The sequence below is a fragment of the Paralichthys olivaceus genome, chromosome 16 (assembly GCF_024713975.1).
Source record: "Paralichthys olivaceus isolate ysfri-2021 chromosome 16, ASM2471397v2, whole genome shotgun sequence".
Classification (NCBI taxonomy): Eukaryota; Metazoa; Chordata; class Actinopteri; order Pleuronectiformes; family Paralichthyidae; genus Paralichthys; species Paralichthys olivaceus.
The window spans coordinates 8582276-8595070 of NC_091108.1; the positions used below are offsets into that span (position 1 = coordinate 8582276).

At 42.1% G+C, this 12795-nt stretch overlaps 1 protein-coding gene across 8 annotated transcripts in view; it reads left to right on the forward strand.

Moving 5' to 3' along the window:
- Window positions 1–12795, forward strand: part of cacna1eb (calcium channel, voltage-dependent, R type, alpha 1E subunit b) — a 47678-nt gene that overhangs the window by 650 nt on the left and 34233 nt on the right. For all 8 annotated transcript variants that reach the window (XM_020108961.2, XM_069511601.1, XM_020108948.2 and 5 more), the window contains exons 2-5: window positions 2079–2523; window positions 7272–7534; window positions 10970–11076; window positions 11299–11438. In XM_020108961.2, the coding sequence (XP_019964520.2) occupies window positions 2117–2523; window positions 7272–7534; window positions 10970–11076; window positions 11299–11438 (917 nt within the window). In that variant the 5' untranslated portion in view covers window positions 2079–2116. The remainder of the gene's footprint in view (window positions 1–2078; window positions 2524–7271; window positions 7535–10969; window positions 11077–11298; window positions 11439–12795) is intronic.

A 12795-nucleotide genomic window follows, 5' to 3' on the forward strand; every position in this document is an offset into this window, starting at 1 on the left:
TCTGCAGCTGCACACATGACATTATTGCATTAGACGAGGGGCTGCCTGTTGTTCCTGTGCGAGTGCAATTCTTTGCTCTAAGATTCAGGAGGAGATTTAAAAGCATCTTTAAGCAAGTGTGTTTACAGGTATACACCTAGTTAGTGAAAAAAATCTCAATCTAGTTCAATAGTCCTGTAATAAACCCTCACGTGATGAGGATTATACTGCTCAGATTTGGTTGGAAATTACAGAAACACCTTTTTATATAACTACAAATATAAAAGCATTAAATAGAAACACAAAAGCACCTTTAAGCAAGTGTTTTTACCTTTTTTTAAATAACAGAAAATAGTTCAATAGTCCTGCTATACACCCTCTTTTGATGAAGATGATCAGTCTTGGTAGAACTAAATTATATAAACACCTCTTCTATAACTTCAAATATAAAAGCATCATATAGAAATAAAAGGTTCATTTTTTAAGTGTATTCATTAAACATATAAGGTGTTTACTGCTGCAGGAGGCGCTTATCTATAGAGCAAATGAATCACTGGTGACATCCATGATTCTTTTATTTTTTTGAGTTTGAATTAGTGTCATTGATCCTCCATGCACATCATCCTACTTTGTTGACCCTGCTGTTTTCCTTTCTCGGTGTGCCTGATGCAAGTGCCTTGACATTTAATATCCCATCATCCCTGGCTGCAAAAAATGTACTGATATCTTTTGAACTTGGTTTGCGAAAAAAAAAAGAGTGGCTGGTTGAAGCTGACCTTGCACCCTCCTGCCCCGGCTTTCTTGCGTTTTGAGGGGCAGAGCTCAGACTGGGCTCGGTTCATATGTGAGGAGCCCTGCTGCTGATGAGTGAGTCACTGTGCCTTTTGCTCCAGCTCTCCCACACTCAGTCATCGTCCTCTCGGCTCTGGCTCAGTGGAAAAAGAACCTAGTCTCGTCTTGTCTCACACCGACTCACCTCAAACTCACTGTTTTTCCCACCGCCTCATCTCCCCAATATTTTTCTGTCTTCACATATGTACATGTTATACGGGACAGTGGCAGCAGCAACAACAGCATATGTATGTTGTGTGCAGTATTCTGGAAACAAAGCATGTGACTGAGCAGAGATATTTTTAAAACATAGACCCATCCTCCTCCTCATTACTTTCACTACAGACCTGCACAAAGTCTTATTCTGCCCACTAGTATGATTACTGTTACTATTCTTGTATGGCTGCTGGTTCAAAGCTTTTGTTCCTCCAGTCATGCACGGCTGCAAACACAGATCCCACTGGCTCAGGTGATCATTTAGAAGAAGTACAGACAAATGGTGGCACTCTCATTGAATTAAATCTAGACTGTCTGGAAGGAAAAAATTGATTTCTTTTGTAGGAACTGTTCATTTTCTGTTTCTCAGCTATTTTTTTAATACACATATTAAAGACATGAAGGCTTAACCCCATTGTATGGCTCAGTCGTTAGATGCCAGTACTACATGGTCACTCGCATGACAATATCATTTGCTTGATAGAGATAAAAGACCATGAGTCACAGCCAGAGCAGCTCTGTGAAGCTCTACCATAGAAGGTATACTCAACTCCCGCCTACTGTCCAGAAATTAAACCTGGATAAAAACGCTGCCATCTTGCCATCAAGGTCCCACTGAAACACAGGCTCCACCAAATGTCAGTCTCAGCTGTCAATTGTCAAGTTTCACTAATTGAAACCAAACTTACAATGAAACATTTGAACAAACACCAGTGGGATAAGAACGACCTAAAATAACTCAAACCATCTTTTAGAAAAATTTATTGAATGTGTACAGTTAAATGACCATCAGGGGAATACAACACAGATCTATGTTATCTGTGGAATAACTTTATGGCAATCGAATAGTTGCTGAGATAATTCAGTCTGGACCAGAATGGTGGAATGACAATCTGACCGATATCGCCATCCTTAGAGTCACACCACTAGTGGCTAATAGACCTTATGATTACAGACATGATGTCAGTTGTTTTCAGAGCAGTGTCTCATCTATTATCGTTTTGCTCTACCATTCACATCATTTTTTTCTATCTCATTTTTCTCTTTTGTAGCACTATGCTGAAGCCACCAACTACCAACCCCTGTAGAGATGTTCACCAGCTCAGACCAGACCCTCTCCCTCACACCCAGCCCCGACTCTTCATCCAGATGTGGTAAAACAAGAGAGACACATGTCCAGTCCTCACTGTCCCTCCCCGAGCCTGAGGCCTGGAAGCCCAGCCCCTCTCCGCGTCATGGCCTCGCTCAGGGAACTCGCTCCAGTTCCCTGCAGGTCCCTCATGCCGTCCCCGAGTACCTGGGGCTGCCCCCTCGAGCGGCCAGCTTCGATGTGCCTTACGGTCATGATGAGGGCTCGTCTGATCAGGGCTCAGGATCTCTGAGCCCCCATGGTATGCTGCGGCGGCGTGGGGGACTCGTGGAGCAGAAGGACATCATCATGGCTCACCAGGCTCACAAAATCCAGAGCACGCCGCAGGCCCGCAGGAAGGAGTGGGAGTGAGTATAAAAGAGATTCTGAGGCAAAGGAGTCCTTTTAAATTGTACGTGTAAAGATGCTAAATCTCCATGGGGGAGGATGAAAGTGCCAGGGTAAAAGAACACACATGCTGTATTGTACATGCAGTGAAGGTTTTCAACCTTTTGAACCTGTCTTGTGGGTCTATTACAAAGGCATGCTGGGAAGTCAGATGTCAAATGGTATCTTGGATTGAAACATTTAAGTCAACAGACCTTTTTCATTGCAGACATACTGACATGTCAGAGCAGAGACAGCACAGTTGTAAACATTAATGTTGCAGTAAACTATGCATATACTGAAAGACTGGGGATGGAATCCAGACAACACATCTGCATATGTTGTGTGCATCTGTGCTTCTCCTTCTGTGATGCCAAACAGTCGGTCATGAACATGTACGATAGGAGTGCGACAGCCTATAACTTCAATAATATAATGAGCAGATACTGAGCGCACTGATCTGATCTGAGATATTTTGGATCAAGTGGAAATGCACGGTTAGCAATCCACAAACACTGCAGTTCCCTTTAGATTTACTGAGGAATCTTACCGACCAACGTTTGTTTCCAGCTCGGGACATAGCTAGCTGTCCGTGTTGATTTTAATGTCAACCTGTGTTTGCACACTCGACTGGTGGGTGTCTACGATGCTGGTTGAGTCTGTTGAACGTAAAAGTACAGGTTAGCCGTAACAAGTAATAAACCCAAAGCACTGATAGGAAGTCATGCGGGATGGAGTCTTTATGCCCCAAGTGGTCAAAACATGTGTGACACAGCTTTAAAGAAAAAAGGTTATCAACCAAAAACACATTGTGGCTCCTTTCGGTCTAATAAAAGATTTATATACATATTTTCTTGATAAAAGCATTTGCAGAAGAACATTTTAGAAATCATATTTATTTGTTCATAATTTTCTTCTTCTTTGCCTTTTGTTGTTGCTACATACTTTGTTGTGTTACTACCACTTACTGTCGATAAGCAGAATAAAGTAAAACCATCAAAACCAGGCCCAGCACTTAAAATCCTACTAGTAATGGTCAGAAGCTCTGCAGGGGAGCATAGTAAACACAAGGGTTCAAATAATGAACCTTTACAATATGAAATACAACACTTTTAATTGTGTTGCTTAGCTACAAAGTGCTTATTTCAAAGGGTGCTCCATACTAACAGCATGCAGATACAGTGCTTTTGTCACAAGTATTGTTATTGTTCCACCAATGAATCACCAAATCCTTTCCCACTGCTTTCGTCAGCTGATCTGATGCTTTTTTTTGTTTTTTTTGTTCCTGCCTGTGTTCGTTTGGAATCAGATGCCGTTATTAATGACGGGGCCGAGGGTGCTTGCTTGTGAACTTTGGAACTCTGACGTCACATCGCTCTGATTATCTGCTTCCCACCACTTGAATGTGGAGTGGTACTCCATCAGCATGACCCCCCACCCCCCACCAAGGCATCTTCCTCCTCCTCCTCCGTCCGTCCATCCATCCATCCTCTGATACCTCTTTACTCTACTGTACCTCCACCACCCACTGCATGTCCACTTTACTGGTGTACTGTCATCCTCTCTTATGGTTTCCATCTTTTTCTCACATGTACAGAAACACATAGAGTATGAATCTAACGTGCACATACTTTACTTTTTTATTGTCAGCCTGTAAATGTCGTCAGAATCAGCATCTATAGCATTTAGAGGAAATATGATTATATTTTCAAACATTAAGTAAATCATTGATCTCACACAACTCCTGTACATGTATTGTGGTTATTTGTCCATTAGGGGATGCTAGGGACTCAAAGTAGAGGATCAGCAGGGAGGCAGCAGATGATTCCTGTAGAGCTGCAGCACAGTTTGGGAATTGTTGAATTTATCCTCAACATGTTAAATGGATTTTATAGTGACAAATAAGATATCAATGAAAATGATCAGACTTTAGATTTGAGGTTCAGAGAAGATGAAATTTCTGCATATTGGAAAGATTATTTTTTTATTTTTAATCACTCTCAAACTTTTCTTTGGGGTCCATCTATAGCTACTGCACATTTGGAGCTCGTGTGGTGCAGTTTAGGACGATTGCTGTGAAAACTGTACCCAGATGCAAATAGGTAAACTGGCTCAGATCTTCGGTGCTATAAGCAGCAGTTATTGGTCGAATCAAACTCACATAACTCAGAACTAGAGGATGTCTGTTGCTAGGGAACAGAGAGAAAAATAAAATGCTAAAACCACTCCAGTCAGTGTTGGGTGAAAGCCTGTCTGCAATTATATAAACGCTCTTCAGAGTCCTGGCACAAAGTACATCCATTAACGTTTTAACTCACAGCGCGTGTCACCTGCAGTCTCGCTTCAGCTATCTTCTTCCAATGCTTGTGTTTCTAAAGATGTTTTTTTTTAATTTTCTGCTGGACAAATTCAAGCTGCTGTGCTCCACCACATCTGTTTTTCATAAAAGTTCCCCTCTCGTACATTTAATCATTTAATCATGACCCTTTCTGCTCGAGATCTGCTCTCTCAAAGTTTGCTCCGGCCGGGGAAATCTGATATAAGTCGTTCTTGCTGTTTCCGCTGACAGCTTACAAGGCTATTTTCAGAAAGCCTTTGAGTAGGCTGCAGTACAAAAGTCAAACAAAAGCCAAACACTTCTAAATCAGACTACATCTGGTCATCTGTGCGGTTCAGTGGGTCATCAGTGCGGTGACGGTGATGTAAAGTAGCCCATCCTGGAGATGTGTGATGACCTTGTCTGTGTGTATGTGTGTGTTGGGAGCACCATATTTCTGTAGGAAGAGGTTGCTCCATTGTGCAACATGGCTTTTGTTGGCAGAAATGAAAAGAACGGAGCAGGAATGCAAGAGAGAGAGCTATGTCGCTATGGAAACAACAGCAAAGAGAGAGATGGAGACGGAAAATATGAAGCTGAATGTTTGCAGAGATGGACCAATATTTATGTTGGGCAAAACATTAGCAGATGAGTTTTTATTTTTAAGAGTTCTTATGTAAGACTGGAAGAGAGATAACACTGCACAGACACTCTCAGCAAACTGTACATATGACGTGCTAATTAAAACTTGCTGCTATTTTTACATCAATAGGTCATTGTAGCCTTTTTGTTGCTCTTCTGTTTTGCATGAAGTGACACTCCCGCCTGCTTCATGCACATTAGCAGAATCATGGCTGAGTTTTTGGAGCTCAGTTTAGGACTTATTCATAGATCCTGTTAATTTTTTTCCTCCCGTCTCCCCCAGATTTCGACTTGTTTGCCAAGCATGAATTTGTCACTCTTTCTTGGATTGCTCTCGCAATCCCCCCCTGAGTCTGAGCCCTCGCTCGCTGCCCGTCTGTGCGTCATATACCTGCACTAGTGGAGTCTAGTGACATTTTATGATTTGAACCGCTGCTGCAATGTGGTTTTTGAAATTTGACACACAGCAGCTTCAAGCATTTAAAAGAAACAAGCCCTCACCCCCGGCTGAATGATATCAAGTCTGTGGGGGCTGAAGTGGTCATCCTCAGCAAAGCAGTGGGGAAAGGAGAGAGCAGCAGATGGAGCGAGAGAGCCCAGTTGCCTAATGAGGTCTCACTTGTGGCACAGAGTGAGAAAAAGACCCGGCTTTCTTCTCCTCCCTCAAAAAGGGAGCAGCCCTCAGATCTATTTCATGCTCTATTTTTACTCCTGACTTTTACTCCAATATTAGAACAATGGCCTAGTTTTAAATGTTTTAATAGTGCAAGTCTGTATGGATTGACTGTGGAGTAAATCAGTCAAACTCATACAGAAAGAGCTAAAGGTTATTTCTTCTATTTTCTTGCCTCGTCGCACTTGTTGCCCCTTTCTGTGCACTTCCTCTGCTTCTTTTATTTAGTGTTAAATGAATTTTCACACCCCTCTCTCATGCCACAACACCCACAAACATCTTTATATAATTGCTTTTTGAACCACATACCCACACAGCCTTCTGTATATAGGCTATACTGTCGTTTTTAAAAGGGAAAATGTATTTGTTCATCACCAGCAAACTCTAATTGCTATGGTAACAAAACACATGTCCCTCCTCTCCACCAGCTTTCATTCAGCTGCATTTTCAAATCACCATCGTGAAATGTTGTACAGTGGGAGGAGGGAGGGGGGGGGGACTGCTTATGCGTGATCATTTTTCCTCTCCCCCAGCAGGTGAAGATAAGATTGTAAGATCCCGCAATTCATGCAAGTCTCGTGCAACATTTACGCGCTGATCGAACAAGAGGTTCGTGCGTTAAACCTTTTTATCATTTTTTGAATCATGTTCAGACGCGTTTTTCAAGTTTACCGGATCGAGAAGATGCGTAAAGTTTACGAACACTTCCCTCGGATCTCTGCGTCTGTTGAGCGCGCTGTAGATATTCATGAGTTATAGAAACCAGGTGGATCTTCTTGCGTAAAAGTTGTCCAGGGCTGATTGTAACGCGCAGTTAAACCGATGGGATAACCGAGATGCTGCCGAGAGTTTGCAGTCGTTTTCTTCCTAAAATATTAGCCTGCAGCTGAATGATTTGATTCCCCTTGTGGATGTGGAGTGATAGGAATCTGCAACTTTTCGGGGAGGAATCTTGGTGCTTGAAAAGCTGTGAGTGGATCGAAGGTGGACCATTTTTACGCACAGCTCCGCTTCAAACATTGCTCATTATTTAGAAGTCGTCCTGTGGTGAAAACAGTCTAAAAGCCGAGCGTGTCCTCGTCCTCGTCTCTTTGTAGAATGGCTCGGTTTGGAGACGAGTCCGCTCCCACCGCGGTGGACTCCGGGGACGGGGACCTGGAGCAAGGCGGGGACGCACAGGACCCGGCGGCGGCGGGACTCTCGGCTTCTATTAAACAAGCCAAGGCGCAGCGGGCCCGGACCATGGCTCTGTACAACCCGGTCCCCCACCGGCAGAACTGCCTCACCGTCAACAGGTCGCTCTTCATCTTCGCAGAGGACAACATCATCAGGAAATACGCGAGGAGGATCATTGAGTGGCCATATCCTTTCCACGAAATACACGAGTCAGGTGTGTGTGAAGTTTTGTGTGTATGTGTGTGTGTGTGTGTGTGTGTGTGTGTGTGTGTGTGTGTGTGTGTGTGTTTGTCAGCACCATGGACAGCGACAGGCAGCATGGGAACAGTTGTTACTCCTGAATGTTTATAAAAGTTCAATCTAAAGTGTATTTTCAGTGTTGTCATGATGTGTAATGTTTTCCAGGCTTCTTTCTGAAGCTGCTTTGCATCCTACTTGTTCACATCACTTATTTCCCTCACCATGATTTCCAGTCGTTGGTTTAATCACCACCTTCCCTCAATTTCTTCCTCTACATGGTTGATTTTAACCTCTTCTGTAACTTGCCTTGGTTTGATTCATCTGTGGGCTCCATGTGTGCCGGCGCTGGCAGCAGACAGAGAGTTAGCATGTGGTGATCATTAGAAGCAGAGCTGCTCGCTGTGGGGGTGGCATGTAGGCACATCTCTTCTGCCTTAGTGCTCATTGGAATATGAACCTGGCCACGAGTAGGTGTCAGTTCAAATCCAGCAGGCAGCTCTCCTCTGCTTCCTGCTGCAGCATCGACCAACAGTTTTCTTTCTAGTGAACTTGCACTGAGTCAACAAAGATGATCAGGGAAGTTATATTTCATACAAAATAAATATACAGTGCAATCGCATTCATTTCATCCAAATCCAGCAGTGCTACTCATTTATCTAAATGATCATTGGTGGATTTTCAGATAAACTGTGTCCATGTTTTCATAGCTATATCAGCTCAACAACATCCCTCAGTTGCCATATCTACCCACTGCTCCTCCTGTCTTACACCCCCTCCAGTGCAGCGAGCCAGTCTCCCACTGTTACCTAACCACAGGCTCTGCCGGTGTGTGGGAGTGGGGGCTACAGTGGTCAAGACTAGCTGGCCACTGGCAGCGCAGAAATGTGACTGTTGGTATCATCGAGGCAGAGGCATGTGGGAGAGAGCTGGGCAGTAGTGCTGCGGCGGATCGTGGGCTGTAAAAGCAACACATGTCAGAGTATCGACCGGGTGAGACCCAGATATTCACAGAAAGTGTCCAGGCTCTGAGACTGCAAGTTAAAAACTGATTCATATGAATTTGTAGCAAAAGTCTTTGACTGTGTGTTGCTGCACAAATCCATTGGGGGGTTTCAACAAATTTCACAACTTCAGCAGTTGCCTATTCTCTCCGTCTCAGTTCCAGTTTTAGTTATACTAACAAAATGTGTTTAATGAATCAGAAACAACGAGAAATAAAAGTTTAGTTTGCAACAATTTAAATTTCTGGTAGTTTCAAATAGATTTGTATTAAGCAGCTCACTTCACATACAGATGCAAATAAAACTGATCAGTTGGCTGTATCAGTAGAATGAAAATTCATATTTTGAGAATCAGTTCAGCCACTTTTCAAACAAGAACCCCAAATATGTAATGGTATAACTTGCTGTCTTAAGTCTTACAGATTGTAATTTATACAAAATTAGATATTTAAAACTTTCTTCACTCATTTAAACCTATAATTCATGTGCTAATGCAGAAAGTGGCAGATCCTTCCATAATGAAAGTAATCACAAGTTGTAGCCAAATTGCCTCATTTATCTTATGTCATATCAAGTCAAAATATGTTATTGACATTAAATCAATATGTAAAACGATAGAAACAATCATCATATCGTTCTTTAAACTAATATAAGTCGATAGCTGTGTGGTGGCAGGTTTAGAAAAATAAAACAACAGCACTGTGTGAAAGATGGTTAACAGCAGTGTATGTGTTTAAAACACACATAATGCATAATAGTCGGTTTGCATGGTAATGAGTTTTAATAGAGGTAGTAACAGTGTGGGCGACATTTCTCATTTCCCACTTTCCATCGTTCTCTTTTCAACTTCAATGGCAGGAGAGTGGACTTGTCAATGTGAGGCAGTGTCGGTCCCAGAGGAACCATCAGAGCTCTCCTCTGTGAGTCAGTGACCCCGTTTCACTTGAGCCAGGAAAATTAATAACAGGGAGCAGCTGCCTCATGGGAACTCCGAGGGACTGAAAGTCACAAGCACACAAGTGTCGGGGCACATATACAGTCACGCATGTTGCATACAAGTTCACGCATGTGCCAGTGCACCTACACACACACATACACATGTTTCATCTAATGCATATCTATGATGGTAAATAGTTTTACGAAGGTGGAGAAACCAGGCAGAAATAATGTGTTGGATAAGTTTCCAGAAATAACTTCAAACGTTTGGTTTTCACCCACAGAAAACATTCAAACACTTACGTTCTGATGTAACGTCTCACTCAAATGATTAATGAATTAATAAAATAGTGAATACATCTGTTCACTAGCTTATCAACATAATAATCAAATAATTTCAGCTTCAAAACATTCATCGCAAGAGCTCAGCTTTCTGTTAAGCCAATATTATTTGTCTCACTCCAGGTTATCTCTTTCTATATCGAGCAGGTCTAGAGTGTTCTTTTTATTATTTACAGAGACCTAACGATTCCCACAATTAGAAAGAGGGAGACAGTCTCTTTTAAACATCCCTTTTAAGAGGCAGGAACCTCGAGCAGGCTGCAGAGTGGACGGCCATCTGCCTCGTCCGGTTGGGTTAAGGGAGAAGGAGGGCGAGAGAGAGAGAGCAGGAGGACAACATAGCACAATGCATGTTCATCATCATGTGTGGGAATCTTTCTTATTCATACTAATATAATATAATTTGTTATTTTCCTATTTAAACTTAGTTGAGAGTTCAACTGTAAATAGGCTTAGAGATTCATTTTTTCACCCCGGTCAGTTGTTTTGTAATAGTTCATGGATCTTGATGAAAAGAAAACTGATTCATACAAGAACGAGGACATGGACGTTGGTCTTGTACTGTGACAGGAGCTCTGAGGACAGTTTACTGTAGTTTGTGGTGTCAGCCCAGGCCGACCAAGGTGACTTCACTTGCTCACTTCGCTCTCTCTCTTTCCCTCTCTAACCTCCTCTTTCTCTCTTTTCATGAAAAGCACTTTTAAAAAGCTGGTTGCCATGGATACTGCAATCTCTCTTACAGATTGCTTCCAGTACCAGAGAATATGAGCCGTGCTATAATTCATTTGTCATGTCATCATTCAAGCATCTATGTTGTTTTCTTAAATCCACTCAAGCACACACACACACACACACACACACACTTTGATATATTTATGCAATTTAAAAAGGTAAAGAAAGAACAGTTATTGTCATCAGTGTATTGACGACGTAAAGCTTGTATTGTATTTTATGGGATGCATTCCTGTAAAGATGAACTGTATGTATGTTGCCTCATCCCTCACACTGGCCTCCAAAAATGACATTTCAGCTGTGTTTGTTTTTTGTGTCTCTTGTGTTTTGATTTAAAAAAATTACTTTCCTTAACTTTGCTGCCTTTACACCATTCGAGTACATGATCCTGGCCACCATCACTGCCAACTGTGTCGTCCTGGCCTTGGAGCAGCACCTCCCAGGAGAGGATAAGACCCCCATGGCAAAAAGACTGGTGAGTCCAAAAATCTGTTTTTTATCAAAACCATAACACACAATTTTTGAACGTCATCCTGAAACACACACAGGGTAACCGGTCCAAACGAGAAGCAGTTTTGTGCCATTAAATGCAGACAATGTATAACTTAGTTGATCAGCGAAGCTACTGATCCGTTTACAGTCTCTAACCTGTTGCTTTATTATTCTTACTTTCCATCCTGCTCCATTCTTCCCACAGGAGAAGACAGAGCCATACTTTATTGGGATCTTCTGCTTCGAGGCTGGGATCAAGCTGGTGGCCCTCGGTTTTGTTTTCCATAAAGGTTCCTACCTGAGGAACGGCTGGAATGTCATGGACTTCATAGTCGTGCTCAGTGGGTGAGTGACATCAGTGGATCTCCGACACAACCTGAATTGAACGTGTTTTTTGAACAGTGTCATCACATTCCTGAAGTACTTCTCACTTGGAATAATGGTGATATATAGTTACAGTTAAAAGCTTTGAAGAGATGATATCATCCCAACACTTGAGTTATTGGTTATTTTACTGAGATCAAGTCTCCATCACAGAAACCTCAGAGTTGAGAGATGTACAGAGCAATGGTCATCTAATTGAAGACCCAGGCACTAGAATGAAATATTACTTTCATGTCTTCTGAGTCTTCTGGGACAAACTATGAACAAATTGATCGGAAAATAAAAACCCACTTTTAATTTCTGACCTAATCCTGAATCACAGCCAATTCTGAGCCACTTCAAACCTCAAGGATCATGAATTTTCATACCAAATGTGTTTATCCATTTCTAAGTTTTTTAAGTTTTCAACCCCTGGTACTGTAGTCTTTAAAAGTAGTTCAAATAAATAAATATAAGATGCTCAGTTATTTCTTTGGTGGTAAATTGTACACAAACAGGACTAAATGCTGCATTTTTAGGAGACTAATTAAAACACTGTCACAACCAGAAACAGGCCAGAAACAAATTACACATGAAGCCAGATTCAACAAAGTCTTTAATTTGACTGACAGGAAGTCACAATTGTAGAGAGCAGGTGGACCCAAATGCAGAAGCGAGGCAGGAGGCAGGTCCATTTCAAACAAACTGAATTAATTGAAAAACACAACAGGCAAACTGAATCTGTGCAGGAAAAACCAAGGAAGAGACTAAACAACTAAACACACAACTAGACAAAGACAGAAGTGAGGCGAGACTTATATACACACTGAACTGATGACAAACTAGAGACAGGTGGCACAGGACAAACAGGTGAAACAGTTCAAGACAACAATCGAAACTGGAGCGAAACACAAGGCAGGAAGTAAACGTAAGAGAACACATGAGGGAGATCAGAACTTCAAAATAAAACAGGAAACTCAGAACACAAATCTAAACACAAGAACAACATCCATAAAGAGAAGTGTTCAACTAAAATCCCCAAACTCTTTATCTCATGACAAGAACTGAGAGTTCAGTCTGGATGAGTCGTCACGAGGCCAAAGTCCAACAAAAGATGAATCAAAAGTCCACAACCAAACACATCAACAGTCCAAAAAGTCTCCTCAGAGGAAAACAACAACCATGACACACACACACACACACACACACACACACACACACACACACACACACACACACACACTCACACACACACGTGCTGCTCTCGTGTGTATTTTACAATGTGCAGTGTGTGGCAGTGATTTAACAAACACATTCAAGATAATGAAGGAACATGTCA